Raw genomic sequence first — 19676 nt, forward strand, 5'->3', positions numbered from 1 at the left:
AATACCTTGGCTAATTTCCAGCAAAAGTGACAGGCAGTAGAGTCTTTCAAGACACTATGTTCCTAGAAGTTTCATGAACACAGGAGGCTGGCTAGAGAAGGGAAACACTTAGTACTGCCACTGAAGGAAAAATTCAAGTGTGAACTGAAGTCTTTTTAGACACCAGAGAATTCATACAGGAGAGATATTATGAGTGTTTTGGCTGTGGGAAATTCTCTCTTTAAACTTGTTCTTTCTGTCACACCAGGGTGTCCAAGTGTTGGATATGCTCTGTAGGAATCCAGGCTTCATTAGTTCTGCTGCTCATGGGACTGCATGTTTCACAATATAAGAACCTCAGAGACTACCCTTTTTATTTAAGTTTGGTCCAAATAAAATACTGTAGAGAACTTGGCATCTATGGTTTTTCTTCAGCAATAAATGAGTATGTTTCATAAAATAAATTAAGATTACCTAAGATTATTGTTTGACCTTATTTTTGCTTAGATCAATTTAATCTTTCATACAAATTTTTTTTTCATGGGTCATTGGCCATAGAATACGCAAGAAAAGATCAGCATGCAATCAGTGCTAAGTAAAAAGGTAGGAAGAGGCTTTCATTTGCAATTACAGATGCTGATGCTGCCAGGGCTATACAAAGCTACTATGCACTGGATTCCTGTCTATTTTATATTCATATAAAGTGTGTATGTGATTGTCTTAATAATATTTGGAGGATCTTTTAGACCAGATCTAATAGTTACAGCTTCCCTTTGAGGCTGAAATACATGAAAGCGTTTGTAGTTAGTATCTGAGGTCAGGATGGAGCAGGAACTTCATTTGGAAGGTTTATGGATAATCCCTCATGTTTTCCAGGCTTGGGCTGATGCCTTTCGAAGTAGCCCTGATTTAACCGGAGTAGTGCATATTTATGAAGAACTCAAGAGGAAAGGCATAGAGTTTCCCATGGCAGATCTCGATGCTCTGTCTCCAATACACACACCACAGAGGGTAAGCTGCAGCTTTGCAATTCCAGGGGCATTTTCCAGAGACATATAAATAGTTAGGTAAATACTCTTTCTCCTGCTTTTTCTCTGAGTTTGACTTGTTAAACTTGCGCAGAACTTAGTCCTGGTGGGACTTTTTAATAGTGAAAGAGAATGGAGGAAAAGCATAATGCAGCTGCATTTGACAGGCTGATAAGCTAATGGAATGTCCTCTCTTGAGTCAAACATCAATTTGAAAAGAGCAAAGAGTTTGGAGGAGGTTTGTACATTTGTCTTGTTTTACAAAACCACCATACAAATGCTGCTAATTTGCTCAGGAAGTTTCCAGCAGGATATATTATTGAGATTTGCTTCTTTTTCCTGAGAGTGTAGTTGGTCCTGTTAGTGATAATTCTGAACAGAGGCCTGCCTGTCTTTTAAAGGTGTATAGAATCTGAATCTCCCACTGATCCCATGATAACAGGAGGTGTTTTACACCTTTGAAAAGACAGGTCTGTAAAGTTGACAAAACTAAAGTTAGGAAGTAACTTAATGATCACAGGTGTTCTGATTATTCACTCTGAAAATTCAAGTTAATGAAGTTTTGAAGTGGTAAATGCAAGTGATCAAAGACTGAAAGATTACAATTCTTGTGCCAAGATTAATTAAATCCAGTGTTTATGTATTGCATCATTTTTTGTAAGCCTGCAACCTAATTCCTAGTTTAAAATTGTTTATAATTACTTATCCTTGGCTCCTGTTTTTATTTTGCTTCTTACTTTTCTCGTAAAGGTAATTTGACTTAAATGCATGTGGGCTGGATCGGAAGATAAAGGCACGCATTGTTGTTGTAGCTCTCTGTTTATGGGCTGGCCTGCCAGTCTGTTCTTGTAACTACACTGACCTTTTCCATGAGGTGCAATTAAGTTCTATATTTGAACATATTTGGCCTGAGGTTGCTGACAAAGCAAGTGCTGTCACCATTCAGCTTTTGAACTCCTGTCTTTCTGATGTGACAGAGTGTTCCTGAAGTTGATCCTGCAGCAAATATGCACAATTCACAGTCCCAGCAGAGGATGAGCACCAGTTCTTACTCTTCACCTTCTCCAACGGCATATTCTGCTCCTCAGGCCCCAGCTCTGAATGTGACTGGTCCCATCACTGCTAATTCTGAACAGGTATTGGGATGAGGATTCTTCTGAGTGAGATTCTTTCAGTAAATCAAATTAGAAACCAATTTTCAGAGGAACTTCAAATTTATCTCTTCTGGCTTTGGGTGTGTCTTAGGTCTGATTCTACATAGTAATCTCTCCTCCTATTATACTGTAAAATCTAGCTTTTAGATTTGTATGTATGGCTTAATGGCACCAGTTTTGAAACCTCACAATCTGATGTACTAATCCACTTGGCAGTTGTGCAGCAGGTAAACAGTTATTCCATTTCTTTCTAATGAGTTAAGCTCACATCCCCAAGACCCAAGCAAACACCATAAAATAGGATCTTATTTTCTGTATACAAAAATAATAACTTCAGAGTCAAAGATCCTGCTCAAAAGTTCTTTTATCTTGCCCTATGTTTGAGTGAGGCACACAAGGTATACTGCAACTGAGGTCTGTTTTTCATTGCTGTTTTCAATTGCCTCCACTTCCATATGAGCATAGCACATCTGGCTTTGTCATGGTAATGAACAGTCCTAAATAGCTCTTTTCTTTTTCTCTTTTTCTAAAATTATCTCCTGGCTAAACCTTTTACCTATTTTTTTTTTTCACTAGAATATCTGGAGCCTCACATATCAAGTCAGACAGAACCAGAGGTATCACAAAGCCAGTTCATGAAAATGATCTGCTTAAAGCCAAAAAATTATGCAGTATTTTGGTATCTTTTTTTACACCAATATAGATTGCCCGGCTGCGCAGTGAGCTGGATATTGTTCGTGGGAATACAAAAGTGATGTCTGAAATGCTGACAGAAATGGTCCCTGGACAAGAGGATTCCTCAGATCTTGAGTTACTCCAGGTAATGATTTCCTAGCAAATTTGATTCTGATGCTTTCTGTGCTTGAGTTTGGGGATTTTTTAGGTTTTTTTGTAGTTCACTTCAATGCCTTGAATTTTACATAATGCATGTGGACTATACTTGACCCCAGTTAGTCTCATCACTTGATGTTTTTCATGCTTGCTGGCTGCTATTGCAGCCAGTTAAGTGAAATTCCTGAGATGATCTTAGTCCTGTTTTGTGGTCTGCTTAAACTCTCACTAACTGTATGGGATAAAATCTAAAGATGTTAGCTCTGCAGTGAGAACTGAAATAGTCTTCAGCTTAGTGGACATTAGGACCGCAGTGGTACAGGACTGTAAATGGAACTCTAGCTTGCTTCACTGAGACAAAATGAGGTTCATCACGTCCATTTTTCATTTAAATGTGATGTTTATTTTCAGTATTAAAAAAACTTGTTAAAGCTTCCAGCAGCAAGGATTCCCTGACTTCCCTTGTAACCTATTCCAGTGCTTTCTTGTCCATGTAGCAGAGTTTTTTCCCAGTGTTGACTCCTGTCCAGAGGATCAGACTGCATAATCAAAGAGTTTTCTCTCCTGAAAAGTCTGAATCCAGTGATGCATTTGTTATCTCAAAAGAGGTAACTTCCTTAGTTGAGCTCATATCTCGGGCTTCGTAGCTGCTTCCCCAGGCCAGTGGTAGCTGGAGGTGCCATTGGCTGAAGAAAGGATCTGTACCAAATGTAAAATAGATGAGGAATACTCTGATCTAGCATGCCAGCTGCTGCCCTTACCTTTTTATTTGCCTTTCCATAGCTTCAGAAATAGGCTGCTGTCTTGATCTTCCAGCGGGGAGTATGGGCTCCCACAGCAGTACATTTGGAGGAAGGCAGGGAATTGTTCTCTGTGATGCATCAGGTTTTGAAATCAATCCAAAAATTGGTCTCTCCCATGCAGCAGTATTGTGTGTTTCAGAGCCATCATGGCAGCTGATGAGAGGCTTTGCAATAAAGAGCCTTTCAGTTACTGCCCATTTGGGTTGGACTGATCAAAACAAAAGAAGCTTCCAGGAAACCAAGTTGGACCAAAACAGTGCAGAACAATTCGCTCGCATTCAGAAATGACCACTAACATCTTGACAGCATAACCTTACAGCATAACTTTAAGATGAAAGAACTTGACTGTGAAGCGGAGTGACAGCATTGATTCTTTATTCCAACTTGTTCCCTTCGTTGACTGATGCATCCTAAATCTGGATCACAGAGCTGGGGAGAACCTGTTTTTGATGACAAAGAATGGTTAGCCTTTTGAAAGCTGTGAGCGCGTGCTTGTATGCAAGAACTCCTTGCTTTGAGGTTTATATAGCCATCCTCCTTAAATAATTCCTGACATTTTCCCCAACAATCAAATGTAAACAGCTTGCTAGAGAGCCAACTCTGAGCAGAATAGATAGGTACTGTCAGCCCTCTCGGAATGGCAGCAAACAAACCTCTGAAATGTCACAATCTGCTTCTAAAGTGATGGGATCAAAACTGACATTGGAGAACACATTCCTCAAGCTGTTAAGGCAGCTGGATTGCACTAGGTGAAATTTATCCAGAGCTTAGGATGTCAGACCAAGCAAGGAAAACAAACACATTTTTGCTTTCATCCCGAAGGTTGTGTACCAACAAGTCATCCTTGTTTAGTGCTGAATTTTTGCTCTGAAGTGGAGCTAGGGGGTGGAAGATGACAGAGGGACATGCTTTAGTTGAAATGTCAGTGCTTATTGAAGTAAAACCGTGGGCCTAATCAGTGGCACCATGCCATATGTAACATTTCTTCTTGTAGTTCCTCCCCAACATACCGGTTTTGACCTTTGGTCTTGAGGCCTTTCAGACCAACAGGAATGAAGAATTCTACCAAATTATTGGTGATGGAAGAGATGTCCTGGAAGCACAAGAACTTCTCATTTAGACAAACTTAAACCCGTATTTCTTGGCATGAGAGTTTTCTAAAATAAATCCCCTTGCTTTGTATTCTTTAGAATTTTTTTCTGATATGCCTCACTGCCTTTTTGCAGTCCCTTATCTGTGGACTTGCTCTGTTGAAGAGAGCATTTCTGTGTATAGTTCAGTACTGAAGTGGGGGGTGCTCATCTTTACCTTTTCATACTCCTGCTCCTTGTTGCATGTTCACCCTCATCTCAGTAGCTGGTAAGATTGCTGTTCCCAGTCCTTCTCCTCCTGGTGTCTAGCACATACTTGGCTACCTGTGGTAGCCTTGGTGAACTTTTCCTTCCCTGCTTTTTCCACAACATGCATCTTTTAGTTTTTAAGGACAGTAAAGAGCAGATTGAATTTTCCTTGAAAGCTCTCTTCTGGAAAGCTGTTGTATTAACAGATTTTATTCTTAAAACAGATCACTAAAATACAGATATTTATTTTTGAAGTGCTCAGAATTAAAGAAGAATCAGGACACTGAGTTGTAAATAGGTTCTCAAGATTTTAGGCCATCATCTCTTGAAGGGCATGTTTGATTAGATGTGCTTTTGAGTGACATTTAATCATCCAAAGATAGACTTGTCTTAGTGTTTCTCAGCTGGGGGATATGTTTGGCTGTGAACAGAGCTCAACTAAATCTACTTATTGCTAGCTGCTTATCAGAATATGTGTGCACAATGTATTCTTCTTAGGAACTGAACCGAACCTGTAGAGCTATGCAGCAAAGAATTGTGGAGCTTATCTCACGAGTTTCCAATGAAGAAGTCACAGAGGAACTGCTGCATGTGAATGATGATTTAAATAACGTCTTCCTCAGATACGAAAGGTGAGACACCTTCTCCATCAACTATTTACACTTGTTCTGGGTTTTCACATAAATGTGAAATAAGTCAGTTGACAGAATGGCCATCTGGGCCAACAGTCCAACCTAACAAAATGCAGAGCAACCAAACCACAGAAAGCATTTACAAAGTCTTCATGTGGTGTCTTATAGTAAGTTTCGAGTTTCAGTTATTTCTTTTAATACTAAGATTTTTTTATTGTAGCCATTGAATTTTTTTTAGGGCATATCTGTAAAAGGCAGGGCATCATTTTACAAAACTCTCCGAACTAGCTGAGACTTGAGTCTGTAAGCCCCTATTGTGCAGTCTTGTACAGCTGTAGGGGCTTGGGACTGAGAGCAGTGTAGCTGTAGTTGTCTAGCTTCACTTCCTATCTCAGGCTCTGCACAAATGCTTGTGCTGCTTCCTGGCTTGGGGAGGCTCCTCTGAGCTCTCTCTGTCCTCTGATCTCTGAGGTTTCTAGTTCCAGTATTGGTGCAAGGGGAGCTGGCTGAGGTGTACGTGACCTTAGTATGTGTAAGGGTTTTGTTTTTAAGTAACACTTAAAATCTTGGAGAAGTCTGGCTTGCACAGAGCTGAGGTTTTGGAGAGTTGGTCTGTGGGGATGGTCCCCAGGGGCGGGACTTGGGTCACAGGACGCTGAACGTATTAGACAAAGGCGCTGTCAGCCACATCTGCTGCAGTAGGTGACACGTGATACAGCAGTCTTGGGAAAGTTTAATCTTCCCCTTAATGACAGGCCTGGGGAGTGAAGCACTAAAGAGTAGCCTTTGTTCCTTGCTGTTGGCACAGGGCTTTGTTTCTAAAGCCTTTTAAAATAAATTAGACTTTAGATCTCTGAATCTGTGCTGTCACCGCAAAGGGTGGAGAGAAGACTCAGTGGCCTCAATTTCATTTTTGATTTGGTCCTTCAGAGAAGATTGGGGCAAACTTTGTAGCAAATGCTGACTTACTGTATGAAGTGGTATGTTTCATGCACGAGTAGGATTCTACAAGTTGCAGAGTGAAACTGTCACTAAGGCTCGATCTGGTCACCCTTAATATTTTTTCCCCCTTTCCTTCATCTGCAACTTTGCTGACAGGGGCTAATATATTTCTAAGCATTATACACTTAAAGATGAACTTGAACAATATTAGCAGGCTGTCTGTTGTAGAATAGCTGTACTGGTCTGAGTGTTTCAATAAATTCCAATTCCTCCTCCATTATTCCTAACGTTCCAAGTTCATCGCACTGGTTTCTAGCATGGCTACCAAACTGGGTCAGTGATTCAAGCAGGAGCTCTGGCCTTCACGGTGGAGCTTTGGATGTAAAAGAACTAATGCTTCATAAGCCTTTGGGTGAGAAATAGGAGGTAGGAGGTGTCTAAGCTTTCCAGCTAGGAGAGCTGGATTTCCAGTAATACTAGACACCCACAGTTTTCTAAATTGAAATTTGGGCCTGAATTTATTTTTGCAGCCTTTTAAATCTGCAGTTTCCTCTGTTACTTTAAGAAAAAAAAATTAATTTGCTTGAGATTCCCAGTTGTATTTTGTCTAGCTGGAGAAAACCCACAGGATTATATGAGTATTTTGTTTTTATACTGAATAGAGAATGTAAATGTGAGACTAGTTTTACATGAGGAAAAATTCTAACTTTAGAGAAGTCATGATGCTTCTGACCGGCCTTTGGAGGAAGCAGTTCCCCATGTTTTTTGAGTACATAAAGGCTGGGTTTAGGTTTGGGGCCCCACATGTTCGGCTTGTTGGGGAAGAAATAGAGAAGATACCAGATCTTGACTAGCTAGACTTCTTCCCCTAAGAAGTGTGGGGTTTTTATCTAACATCGTTACTTTGGTATTTGGAAAATACCAACCTATTTGGACATAGGCTCTGACCATCTCTGAGCTGACCCAGAATGTTTTAAGAAATGAATTTGCTAAGTATTGTTTCTCTTGCCATGTGTCGCCTGGGTAGAGCTGTGCTAGCATGCATATGGCTTCTAATTTACATTTATTGCAGCAAGGGGGAGCTGTTAAGTGGGAGTAAGACTCACTGCGGTGCTCAGCTTATTTAGCTGGGAGTATCATTCTTGTCGCAGTTCCTCCTGTCCCCTGGCTAACAGAATAGTCTATCAAGAAGCACTTAATGGAAAAAAAAATACAAATTCAACAATGTTTTCTGTGCATCTGTGTGCTGCAAAATCAGATTAATCAGCCTAATACCCCCTGTAAACAAGAAAGCAACTTCTGTAACACTATCCTCCCTTTGTACTGCCTTGGAATTAAAGCTTTCAAGGTTCCCTCTTGAACCAAGGAAAGGTAAGTTCAGTAGCAAGCATGACATGACTTTGTTATAAACCTGTATCTTTCCTTGTTTATTGGTGGCCTTCATTGTCAGTGTTGTTTTTTTTTTTTTTTTAATATCTATATTTTTTAACAGATTTGAACGATACAGATCAGGACGTTCAACGCAAAATGCCAGCAATGGAGTAAGTACCTAACTCCATTATTATATCAGTTACACCAACAACTTCCCAGAAGTATAGCTATACTGAGTCAGATAAAGTCTGTCCAGCACTGTAACCTGCCTCTAGTGACTAACAGTGGATATCAGGGGAAGAATATGGCAAAGCTGAAGTGACAACTTTTAGCTCAGGAAGATGCTAAGCTAAAAGTGACATCTTTGTTTACAACCCTTGATAGATTTTCTTTCATCTGTTAATTTTTCTGGTTGCTTTTTGAATCTGTGCAAACTTTGGGCTTTCAGTGTCCTTAGTCAGTGAGTTCCACAGTTTAACTACACATTTATACATATATATGTATGTGTGTGTGTGTGTGTGTGTGTGTGTGAGTGTATACAGACACACACTATGTATGTTTGTGTGTCTGTGTGTAATAAATATTTTGTTTACATTTGAACAAGCCACTTAATGATTTCATATGATCCCCTAATTCTTGTTCACTGTGTCTTACAATACAGTGGTTAAAATTCATGTTCTCCATGCCATTCATAATTTTAGGGATTTCTGTCATCTCTTTTTTCAGTACCCCCTTTCCAGGATGAAGTGTTATAGTTCTAGTTGTTCCTTCTGTGAAGACTATTTTATACTTTGATCTTCTGTCATCCTTCATTGAATCTTCTTTTTTTTTTTTTAGTTCCTTTTCCTCTTCGTCAGGGAGAAGAACAGAGACAAGCAGAGTCTTCAAGATCTGAGTGCATGATGAATTCATACATGGCATTATGACATGTTCTGTTCTGCTCTCTTCTAACAATTTTCTCTATTTACTTTGCCTGAGTGCCACTTCCACTGCAGTGCAATGCAAACTTCGGCACAGGCTCTGCATTGTAACTTTAATCACAACAAAGTTCTATTTCTGGAAACAGTTTATACCTAATGTGGAAAATGGTAGCAAATTAAGTTTGTCTTAAGTCTGATATTGGTCCAGTGCTGAAAGAGGTGCAGAACTGAAGACATATTAGCCAAATCTGAAGAGATGTAGATAATGTTGAGGAGAGTTCCACTGTTGTGCCTAGTGGTTGAACTGAGCCAGCTGTGGAACCCATTAGGATTTTTAGAGGCTGACCCAGAAGGATAATATTTTTTTATTCTGCACTCAGCTCCCTATGAGCTAAGTGACTAGGCCATTTGGCATTTTGCAAAGGGGTCTTTTTAGGAAGCACCCATTATCTTTTGGTGTTTAATATTGCACTGCAGGAAGAAATCTCTGGCATGCATAACTTGCTATGTTATCTGTTTCCCAACAGGTCCTGAATGAAGTGACAGAAGACAACTTAATAGATTTGGGTCCTGGCTCCCCAGCTGTAGTGAGCCCAATGGTCGGAACCTCAGCACCCCCATCTTCACTTTCTTCACAGCTCGCAGGGCTTGGTGAGTACCTGATCTAAGTAGTGCTGATGAGCATTAGGCTGTAGTGCATGGACTTGTCAAGGCCAGGGCAGTTTGTGGGTCTCGAGCTGCATGCAGTTCTCCAGCGGTTTTGTACTGTATCAGTATAGCCCATCTGGTGGTCACCGAGGCTGCTAGGTAATCCAGCTGTGTGAGTGTGGGAGCAAGTCTGAGTTGTTGCTGAGGTCCCCATTACCCACCTGAGAACTGAGTGGAGGCTCTTCTCACAGTGGAATGCTAGGATTCAGGAGGAGGTATTTTCCTCTCTCACTTGTGGGTCAGGGAGATTCTCCTCCTTTTGGCTCTCCAGTGATTAATACTGCCGTGTGGCCTTAGGAAGGTTTGGGTTTGTGGCTTGCAGGATTAGGAAGGTTCTTCCACTCTTCTGCACCTTAACGATCTGTATTAGGAACCAGCCTGGCACAAGGGGTGTGCTGTATTAACCAGAGCAAAGAGTGGAGGAAAGGAGACAGACGTAGGTTCTCATTCATGGGAAACTTGTACTACTCCCTTTATTTCTGCTTAGGCACAGCTCTCCATGAAATCAGCCTGGTGAACGTTCTTGAGGTTTTCACCTCTTTCAGCACTGCACCCATATCAGATCACTTGATTTGAAACTGTTGATTTCACAGTCAATAGCTAAGAGACAATGCTGTGGAGAAGACTAGAATCTGTGCCCAAAATTTTGGACCATGTTAGTGAATAGTAAATATCTCAGGATGAGACTGGCAGCAGCTGAACACCAATTTCCAGATGTTGACAGCTTGGTCAGAAATAGTTATGGTGTGATGATTAGCAGCCACTAGCCTTTTCTGGGCAGAAGTAGAGAATTGTTCATACATGGTGCTCAGCGCAACACAAGTCTTAACCAGATGCTGTCTATAGCTGTCCTGTATTGTTAATAACTTCTTGTTTAACCTATACAGTCATGAAAGTGGTGCTTGTGTATGGTTTGCTATTTCATTGGTTCACTTCTTTTGCCTCTGATTGCAGACTTGGGTACAAACAGTGTCAGTGGCACACTCAGCTCTCTACAACACTGTAATCCTCGTGATGACTTCGACATGTTTGCACAGACAAGAGGCAGTTCCTTGGCTGAGCAGCGAAAGAAGTATGTTGGAATTTGTTTTTAGTGCTCTTTGAGTCATGGCATTGCTGTTTTTTAGCGGCATAAACCTGTGACTTCCTTACTTCATTCCAGTCTAAAAAAGTTGTTTTGATGTATGTTTTTGTGCTTTTAATTTAGGCCTTATGCTGTTGGGCTTTATTAGCATGAGCAAGTAGGGAAGTTCTTGCTGCGTTAGAGCTGACTGGCTGAGTAATTTCACTTGACTTTCTTGGTTAATGTGCTGACTGGAAACTCGGAAATGAACTTGCTTTAATTTCTGCAGATGCTTCCTTTCAAAAAGGCATGTATTCCCATCTGCCTGGTCAATGCTTGAGATGTAGGAGCAAAATGGGCCTTCACCTGAAGGTCATGGATATAGTTCTTTGGTGACTGAATTACTGTCATCAAGGGCTTGGGAAAGGAATTACCATCCAGTTGAACTCTCCCTGTGGCCCAGCAGTGAGGCGCTCTCAGGCTGTGAAGGCAGTGTAGCTTGTCCGACTGCCACGCTCTCCCTAATTTGTTTATACGTGTAGGACTTGAGTCTCTAGAGCTGCAAATCTGGCACTTTCAAGGGCATTAAATAGGTCCAATTATTTTAATGGAAAATAAATCCAAGCTCGTATTTAGAAATCCTTTGATCTCCCTCAAGTGAGACTCATTAAAAAGACACTCTTAGGTATTTTTCTTTCATATATTATTTCTTGCCTCCTGGTTTCAAATTCCAGAAGATGTAGTGGCTACCGGTAGTCAGAACATTATCAATATCTTGTCTCAAACAAGAAATGTTGCTGAGTAGTTTAGCACAGACCTTAGCAGATTATCAAAAATTTATCAGCCTTGTGAAGAGATCAGCTCTGGAAAACTTCACCCAGCAAGTTGATTAGGATCTTCCATTTGCAACCATCAATATAGCTGTTTGTGCTGCCTCAGCTGTAATATCAGTGTTGAGAAGACATGCTATTGTGTAGAGGAGTACGTTACCACTGGAGATTTCAGTCTTAGAGCCTTAAGGTATAGTCAGAAAGGAGATGCATTGAGGAGAGATCTAATGGAGGTCCCCCTGTCTCTTGTGCTAAATGAAGCACGAAACTAGTCTTCCCACACTGCGCCTCTGTCTCCTTCTGCAAGATAGCAGAACAAGGAGCACACATCAGTCCATGATTTTGCAAGGGAGGATTGCTCTGTCTTCCTTGGATTGTACACGGTGTAAATGGAGCAACAGCAGGGCAGTAAAGACATGAGTGTGACTTGCTGCAATGCGTAGGTGAGAGCCTCTGGGTGCTGTGCTCGGAGCTTGGGAGAAGCCAGCATGCTGGAAGGGAAAAGCACTCCTCCTGCTCAGACACGCGGCTCCTCCCAGGGGCTGATTTATGGGCAGGTGTTGGCATCTGCTTCAGCTGATGGCTCACCACTGTGCTTGGAGGAAAAATGATGCTATTGCCTCTGTCACCTGACTACTATATGTCCCTTTTCATTAGCAGTTTATGAAGCTTTTTAAAAATCCAGCCTCTGTAAATAGACAGTGATTAACCAACTGAGTGCACTTTTTTGGACCCTTTACTGTAGTTGCTTAGTTACGTTAGTGCGTAGTTACTGTTTTCGAGTCTCCCTCTGCCTCCTCCCTGCACACATCAAGTTCAAGCTTCCAGATGTCATCATCAAAGCTTTGCAAAACTTAATCTCTAATCAGGCCTCTTTTCATACTCCCCTGCTAGCTCCCCTGGACACACAGATGGTATCTCATAACCTATTTGCTTACCTCTCCCATAATGCCAGTCTTACTCCTTTTTTCTATCTTTTTATAAACATCCTTTTTTTTATCATGTCTGAAACTGATGAATAATCTTTATACAGAGCACACTCCTCTGTTTGGAATGCACTTAGTGCACTCTAAGGCTTGTTAACAGAAAAAAAGTACTTTCTGATTTCAAGGGGAATAAATCAGAGCAGCATGTGTTTTCTGCCTGGGTGATGACTGAACTTCTGTCCAGTTCCATGGTTTGTTCCTTTGTTTCAGCGTGACGTATGAGGATCCGCAAGCTGTCAAAGGACTAGCGTCTGCCCTGGACGTTCGAAAACAGAACACAGGAGGGGTAGGTCATTGCTCTGCTTTTTGTTATCTGAAGCTGTGCTTGGAATCCAAGCTGTAGACAGCTGGTTTAGCTAAGGCTTCTTGTTCTGTATTCCAGTGACATGCTGGTACTGGCTATTTTGAAATTGATATCTAGGAGCAAGTACTTGTTCAGTAATGATTTCTAGAGAGCTGTTGCTTAGCACACCAGCATAAAAAACTTCAAAATCATAGTGGGTAAATGCTCCTCTGTTCTTGCAGCTTGCCTAGGGGGTCCAGCTCTTTGGCTGGAGTCTCTGCTGAAATGAATAAGTAGTGAACAGCCTGTGAGCACTGGTGTGCATTTGTTTGGTTCGTTTTGCTTATGAAAGTTGATGCAGTTGGTATAAATCTGCTAGACTTTGCTCTAAGTGCATGGATGCATGAGCAAGTTACAGCAAGAGAAATTATGTAGACTTTTAATGCTTCACATGCCTTGCCATAACTGCCCTTGCGTGCAGTCTGTTCTTTCCCAGGGATGGCACCCTGCTACTTTGTGTGGGCAAAAGAGGCACATGAACAGTCACCTCAGCAGCTGACACTAGAAACTTGTCTAAGAGGGAGAGCTTGGCCAGCTTTGTCTGGATACCTGGGTGATAGTAGAAGTGAAAAGAGTTTGCAGATCATCCCCCCACCCCTTTTTACCGCCCAGCTTTTTACAGCTCTCCTGTTCTTTTGTACTCAGCTGTTGTAATCCGTGCACATTTTTAGATGACTGAGCAAGTTCAGACCCTCTTCCTAGTCTAATTTTGCTCTGTACTGACCACTAGGGAGCATGGGAGAGCCAGTGTAGCATGCACACTCCTCCCTCCATGGAGAATTGCCTCCCCATCCCTTGGCAGATCCCGCCCTGGTTCTTTCATAAGTTGAAATGGGAGTGCTCTGGGCAGCTGGCATGCCTGGCAGCCTGTGCTCTGAGCCAGGGAGAATTTGTGTTCAGAGCCAGCTGGGGTCAGATCACAGCTGCCTGCCTGCTTTGGCCACAGTTCAGTGATAACAGGGTGTCAGCAATGATTTCTGATGGAGCATCCCCCCACCCTGCTGCTCTATCTGCTTGTTCCCGTCTCTGGCATCCTGCAAAAAAAAAAAGGTGATTTGTAACCCAGGTCAGCCCTGTGAGCAGTTTCCAAGATGGCCCCACAAACACCCATGCCAGCACTACTGAGGGAAGGAGGGGAGGCATGGGGAGGTGGGGGCAGAAATACGTTAGGGTGGTGAGACAGGAATTCCTGAAGCCAGCATTGCAGCCCAAGCCCCCTGTATCACGGAGCTGCTGTGCTGTGTTATTGGGAGGACCTTGGAAAGGATTTGAGAAGCTGTTCTTTGTTCCTAGCTAACCAAAAGCGAGCGCTAAAGGGGCTCACATTTAGCTACTGGTCAAGGAGGCTGTATTCCCTCGGTGGCCTTGGGGTCATGTCCTTATTTATTAACACTTTTGTTCTCAGCCAGTTCTGCTTGGGGCACCAGTGTGACGTGTCATTCACACCAGTGTAGCTGCTGCTCTGCCTGAAGTGTTGTCAGTTCAAAGGGCTGTGTCTAAGCTAATCTGATGGGTCAAAGTATTTTGGAGCAGACACTTTATGGGTTGTGGAACTTTGGGCTCTGAGATGTTGTAGCTCAGACTTTCAGCCTCTTTTCAAAGGTCCTGGTGACTGTATCATGTAATCAGAATAGCTTGTTTGGAAATGTAATCTTTCAGTAATTGGTAAACAATACTTTTTATCAAGTGTCGTGAGGCTCATGGGTGTCTCTTCTTAAAGGAAATAAAAATTAAACTCTCCTAAAGTTACCAGCCCCAGCATGTGTGGGAAAAAATCTGGCAGTACTCAGTAAATGAAAGACATGCATTAATTTGGGTAGAGAGCTAATTTAAGAACAGCCCTAGGGAGGAGCCAAAAGCTTTGCAACACGTTCTTCACACACTTCTTGTTTCAGCACAGTTGTCCAGTGGTAAAATTCAGCACATCCAACATCTCTAACGTAGTCATTCTCAGAATGGTCTGCAGAGAGATGGCTGGTCACGTGGCATTGGCTGTCTTTTAATATGATTTAGCAGCTGGAAACAAGACAAGCTAAAAATACACTGTTTTCTTAATATTGCTTTTCCATGTTGGGAATTGCTTTTCTTGCCACAGAGAAGTTGTGTGATCATAACTGGGAGGAGAGGTGTCCAAGAAACAATTCTCTAACATTGTACAGGTAGCGGATAAAGTTGGAGTGATTTCCCCTTTTTTTCCTCAGCACAAGTAATGAAATGGTAGATAAGGTATTACAGCAGATTCTCCATTATCTGTTGTAATGTGGACAGGAGAGGTGTCCCACTTAAGATGGATATTTGGAGTGAGGTACATAAACACACAAGTGGCTCTGTAGAGCCAGCCCAGTTCTGGCCAGTGAGCTGGAACTGCTAAGCTCTGCCGGTTCTGAGCAAGTCCTTCTGGAGCTGCAGAGATGACTCTGCACTATGGCCCTGGTTCAGGGATGTGGTGTGAAGAACAAGAAACCATCTTGAGAGTCTTTGTGTCGCTGTGCCGCACAGTCTGCAACCTGCGCCAGCCGCCGTGGGGAACTGGCATTGTCAGCAGTCCTTTTAACCTGCGTCGCTTTTAAAGACGGGCAGTTTGAAGGATTGCCAAAACACTTCAGGAGACTGTGATAACTTACCCTTCTGCTTGACACCATCATTAAAGCTGTCATATTACAGAATCACAGAATCACAGAAAGGTTGAGGTTAGAAGGGACCTCTGGAGATCAGTTAGTCCAACCCCCCTGCTCAAACAGGGTCATCTAGAGCATGTAACCCAGGACCTTGTCCAGGTTACTGTTAGAGTCTGAGGCAGAGTTTGGGAGTTTGGCTGCTGAGATCAAGCGGGTAATTAAGGTATGCTGTGAATTACAGCTTTATAGACAAGGGAGATTCCACTGTGCCTTATAGTAGGGTTTTCGGTGAAGTCTGACTGATTTTAGTAAGTTGTGTAGCTTTCACTTTCTCTTCTTCTAAGAAGATGACAAACATTAGCCTCACTTCTTATCAGCTTTTTTTTTTTTTTAATAACAGTAGGGAGGAAGTGCTAAAATTCTGTAAACTGTCTATACAAAGTGAAGTGGTCGCGGTGAAGCCTATTCCTCCATGGACAGAGTTGAGAGGCAGCAAATGGGAATGTGGCTGTTGCCAGAAGCTACTGTGTGTGTGTGTGTGTGTGTGTGTGCATATCTATGTGTATGTGCACTTTTTAACTTGCTGCTGTTGTATTACTTTATCATGGGTGTTGCTGTGGTTTCTCTCTTTATGGACCTTTCTGTTCTCAACACAGAGGAGAGATAAAGGTGGGAACTCAGACATGGAGCCCATAGACAAGTGGCTAATTACACAAGGAATGGTGAGGACTTCACCAGTGAAGCGATTCCTACTGCCCACCCCAGTCCTTTTTTACCTAGAATAACCATCCTCCATTCACCTCTCATCCCACCCTACTGAACCACCTCAAATCAGACAGTACAAGGAGTTTGTTTCCCACCTACATCGTTACCTGGGACAAAGAGAAATATTTGTACGAGTTACTGGTTTATCCTGCACAAAGGCCTGTAACCAAATGAATCATTTGCAGAAGCCCAGATCATCTTCAGAACAGGCCCGGGGATCCTATTGGTTCCTTGTACTGTCTTGATTTACTTATGCAGTATCCACTTTTCGAGGGATAAACACAAGTCTCATGTAACTTATTCATAAAGAGGACACCTTCTAGATGCCTTTAAAGCAGCCCCTTCTGGCAACACTTAACTTCATGGTCTGGAAGAAACGTGGAGGTTGTGGGATCATACTTACTTGGTTTGAGTAAGGTTAGGTTGCTTCTGAGGACTCCTAGCTAGATTGACATCTTCCACCTCAATTAGGGAATTATGCTGGCATTAGAATTCGGACTCCAAAAGGTATAATAGTATTTCTGACTCTAAGGATTTAATTCCTATGCTGAGTGATGCCAGTGTTTTGGTAAAATTCAAGCTTCTGGAGATCACTGAATTTGTGCATGTTCTGACCTTGTTTGAAATTGTTGTTCAACAACATGCCTGTAGAGGAAAGTTCAAAAGCATGTCTCAAGTGCAGAAGTGAGAAAGGAGGTAACAAATAGCCTTAAAGCCAAGTTTTAAGACCAGTTTTGAATTCTTGGGCTATATAATCCATCATTTTAGGTGTTTGAAAATAGTACCAATAATGTGACCTACCTGTACAAAGCCCTGAAAGTCCTTCTGTGACAGTCTTTGTGACTGTAGCTGAATTAAGAAATTTGCAGTCCACAGTTCCCTTGTGGATTGGGGCAAATTTGCAGTGCAGCATGGCGGGACTGGGCATCAGGGGCCTATGGAATGGGAATACTGCCAGGGAGCACCTTGAAATTCCCAAACTAAATCTCCCAATACTTAGAAAGAGAAAACTATCCCAAGGTTAGGATGGAGAAAATTCAGAGTTTATAATATCAGAGTACATCAACTCTGTCAAACACTTTTCATTTAGATTTAGGTCTAATCCAGATTATTTCTGAGGCCCATCTTGTGAATCTGTCTGAAGAATATGCCTGGTGCATGCACAGTGTTCGGATACGTGCATATATATATATGCAGTCATATCTGCCTGCCTATTCAAGCACCCAAAAGCAGCTCTGTACCTGTTAGCACACGTAGGTAAACCCAGCTTCAGGTACCTTTCCTTGGGAGCCAGAGTTTCATTTCAGTGTCTGTCAGAGACCGGCAGCTCGTAACATGAGAGTGAAAGAGCTGTAAAATGAGCGGTGCCTGCTTCGCCTCTGATACTGTTGACTGTGCTTCACAGAGGCTCTTGCTGTTCAGTGGCTCTGTTGCAGCCAGAGATGTACTGTACCACTGTTAGATGCTCATCCATAATGAATAATCCAGTGATTGAGTTAGTTCCTCTTCTTTGCCTTTCCACTGTTTACAAGAGCAGGGAAGCATGAAGTTGGCACCCTGCCGTTCACACCACTCACGCCACTGCTTTATTAAAAAAACAAACACAATATTCGTTCATTGGCTTGTGGTTATTCAGTCTGGAAGAAGGATACTGCAGCATTCATGGAGGCATACGGATTTGGGGAGGGAAGGGGGTCTGGCTGTCCAGCCAGTCACTGCTCCTACAAGCCTGTCACCCTTGTTTGTATGCTAAATAGGAAAGAGAAATATCTAAAATAAAACCAAACTAATCATTAACTCTGTTTCTCTCTTAACTGGCTGTAGTTCTTAACCGTATTTATTAATACAACTTTATAGCATTTGCAATATAAGTGGAATAACTATCATCCCAGGTATGAACTTGATGTTGAAATTCTTTGATAACTTTTTGTACTTTTGAGATGAGGGGGGAAAGAGGGGTGAGCTGACACTGTGCCCGTACAACAGTAAGGCCACTGAAAGGATATTCTCCAGCTTTCTTCCTCTCAAAAAAGCCTACCAACGTGGTGTTCACATCCCTTGTGACCTGATATTCTTCCAAACCATGGTACTTTTAAGCTTAGGGTTGAGTTCTTCCCACTTCTTTGCCATGCATCTCAGTTCACCAACGTGCCTTTGCAGAGCAAGGCTCATTCAGGGCTCAGTGCATATTCTCCTGGTGAATTTGGCAGCATTGTTTCTGTTTCAGTTTAATTTACAGTTCAGTTTTGCTAGCAGTGTGGTGCCAGGGCTGTGAAGAAACAAACTACACCTGTGTCCACTGCAGCAATGCCTACAAAACTAGTGTAGACATAATTATAGCTATGGAAAACACTCCTGGTTCAAATGTGAGTTACTGCACTTAGGGATGTTATGTAAGCTATTTCAGTAAAAGATCTGTTTGCGTTGTAAGGTCTGGGTTCTTGCTAGTAACTTAAGTCATGCAGGTGTCATGTAAGGGTCTGTATCAGCAGCTCTTAGTCACAGTCTTTAACATCAGGTGACCACATTTTAGTGCAAGTAATTCCTGTACCCCTTGTCCTGAATTTGGGCAGCTATTGAGGTTTATGTGATTAGATTCCTTGGCTAAAATGATCTGTTGCTCTGCTCACGTGCCAACTGGATATTTGTTATGAAAGTGAGAAGCAGATGTTGCCTAGCTCACCATGTCAGGAGAGACCTTATTTGAGATGGTGGCAGGAAAAGTGAAGCAGAATTCACAGAAGATGATACGAACAGTTTTTTTCTTGCCTAACATCCTGACTGCCACCAACCTGTCTGGCCAGAGAGCAGATTCTTCTCCATAGTAAAGATATGTGAATAAAGATTAAATGAAGCCTTTGTTGAGATGTTGTTAATTAGTAACAGAGCGGGATGCCGCCATGTCTGCCCTCAATAAAGAGAGATAGGATCTAAGATGTGCTTGGGTAACATGAGACTATTGAAATACGTCATCTTCTTGGAGACTAAATGACTTGAATTGCAGACAAACTGAGAAATAAATGTTTGAAGATCTTGTTTTTTCTATGCGGTAGGACCTCTCTCCCTTTTGAAGGCAAGCAGGCATGTTCCCTTGGTCTGAAGACCACATGGGTTTCATTATCCATCAAGTCATTACATTTTATGGAGCACTCTACAGGGACAAGTCTGATACCCCGTGTGAATGAAGGGTTTCGCTGTCTGGACTTGCCTGTCAGATCCAGATTGGCTGGTTGTTGTACGGGCACATCAGGCTGTGTTGGGGAACATGCTGCACCTGAGCTCTTGCCTTCCCCATCTATGTGATGTGTAAACACAGTTACAAGTAATCAAGTAGCTAATTAAATCCTTGCATGTGAAGTCAGA

The 19676-nt window shown here is 42.1% G+C and overlaps 1 protein-coding gene across 9 annotated transcripts in view; it reads left to right on the plus strand.

Moving 5' to 3' along the window:
• The window catches only part of TOM1L2 (target of myb1 like 2 membrane trafficking protein), a 39729-nt gene that overhangs the window by 7271 nt on the left and 12782 nt on the right, over positions 1-19676 (plus strand). For 7 of the 9 annotated variants that reach the window (XR_003256223.1, XR_003256221.1, XR_003256222.1 and 4 more), the window contains exons 5-12: positions 856-990; positions 1985-2143; positions 2865-2981; positions 5634-5767; positions 8202-8250; positions 9528-9651; positions 10663-10780; positions 12798-12873. Coding sequence is in view for 6 of the 9 variants with exons in the window: in XM_026083023.1 (XP_025938808.1) it covers positions 856-990; positions 1985-2143; positions 2865-2981; positions 5634-5767; positions 8202-8250; positions 9528-9651; positions 10663-10780; positions 12798-12873 (912 nt within the window). In the remaining 3 variants the exon portion in view is untranslated. Of the gene's footprint in view, positions 1-855; positions 991-1984; positions 2144-2864; positions 2982-5633; positions 5768-8201; positions 8251-9527; positions 9652-10662; positions 10781-12797; positions 12874-15948; positions 16285-19676 lie in introns of those variants that run through there. The other 2 variants (XM_026083027.1, XM_026083028.1) reach the window with 2 other exon arrangements.

This window comes from Apteryx rowi, unplaced genomic scaffold (assembly GCF_003343035.1).
Source record: "Apteryx rowi isolate R43461 unplaced genomic scaffold, aptRow1 scaffold_6, whole genome shotgun sequence".
Classification (NCBI taxonomy): Eukaryota; Metazoa; Chordata; class Aves; order Apterygiformes; family Apterygidae; genus Apteryx; species Apteryx rowi.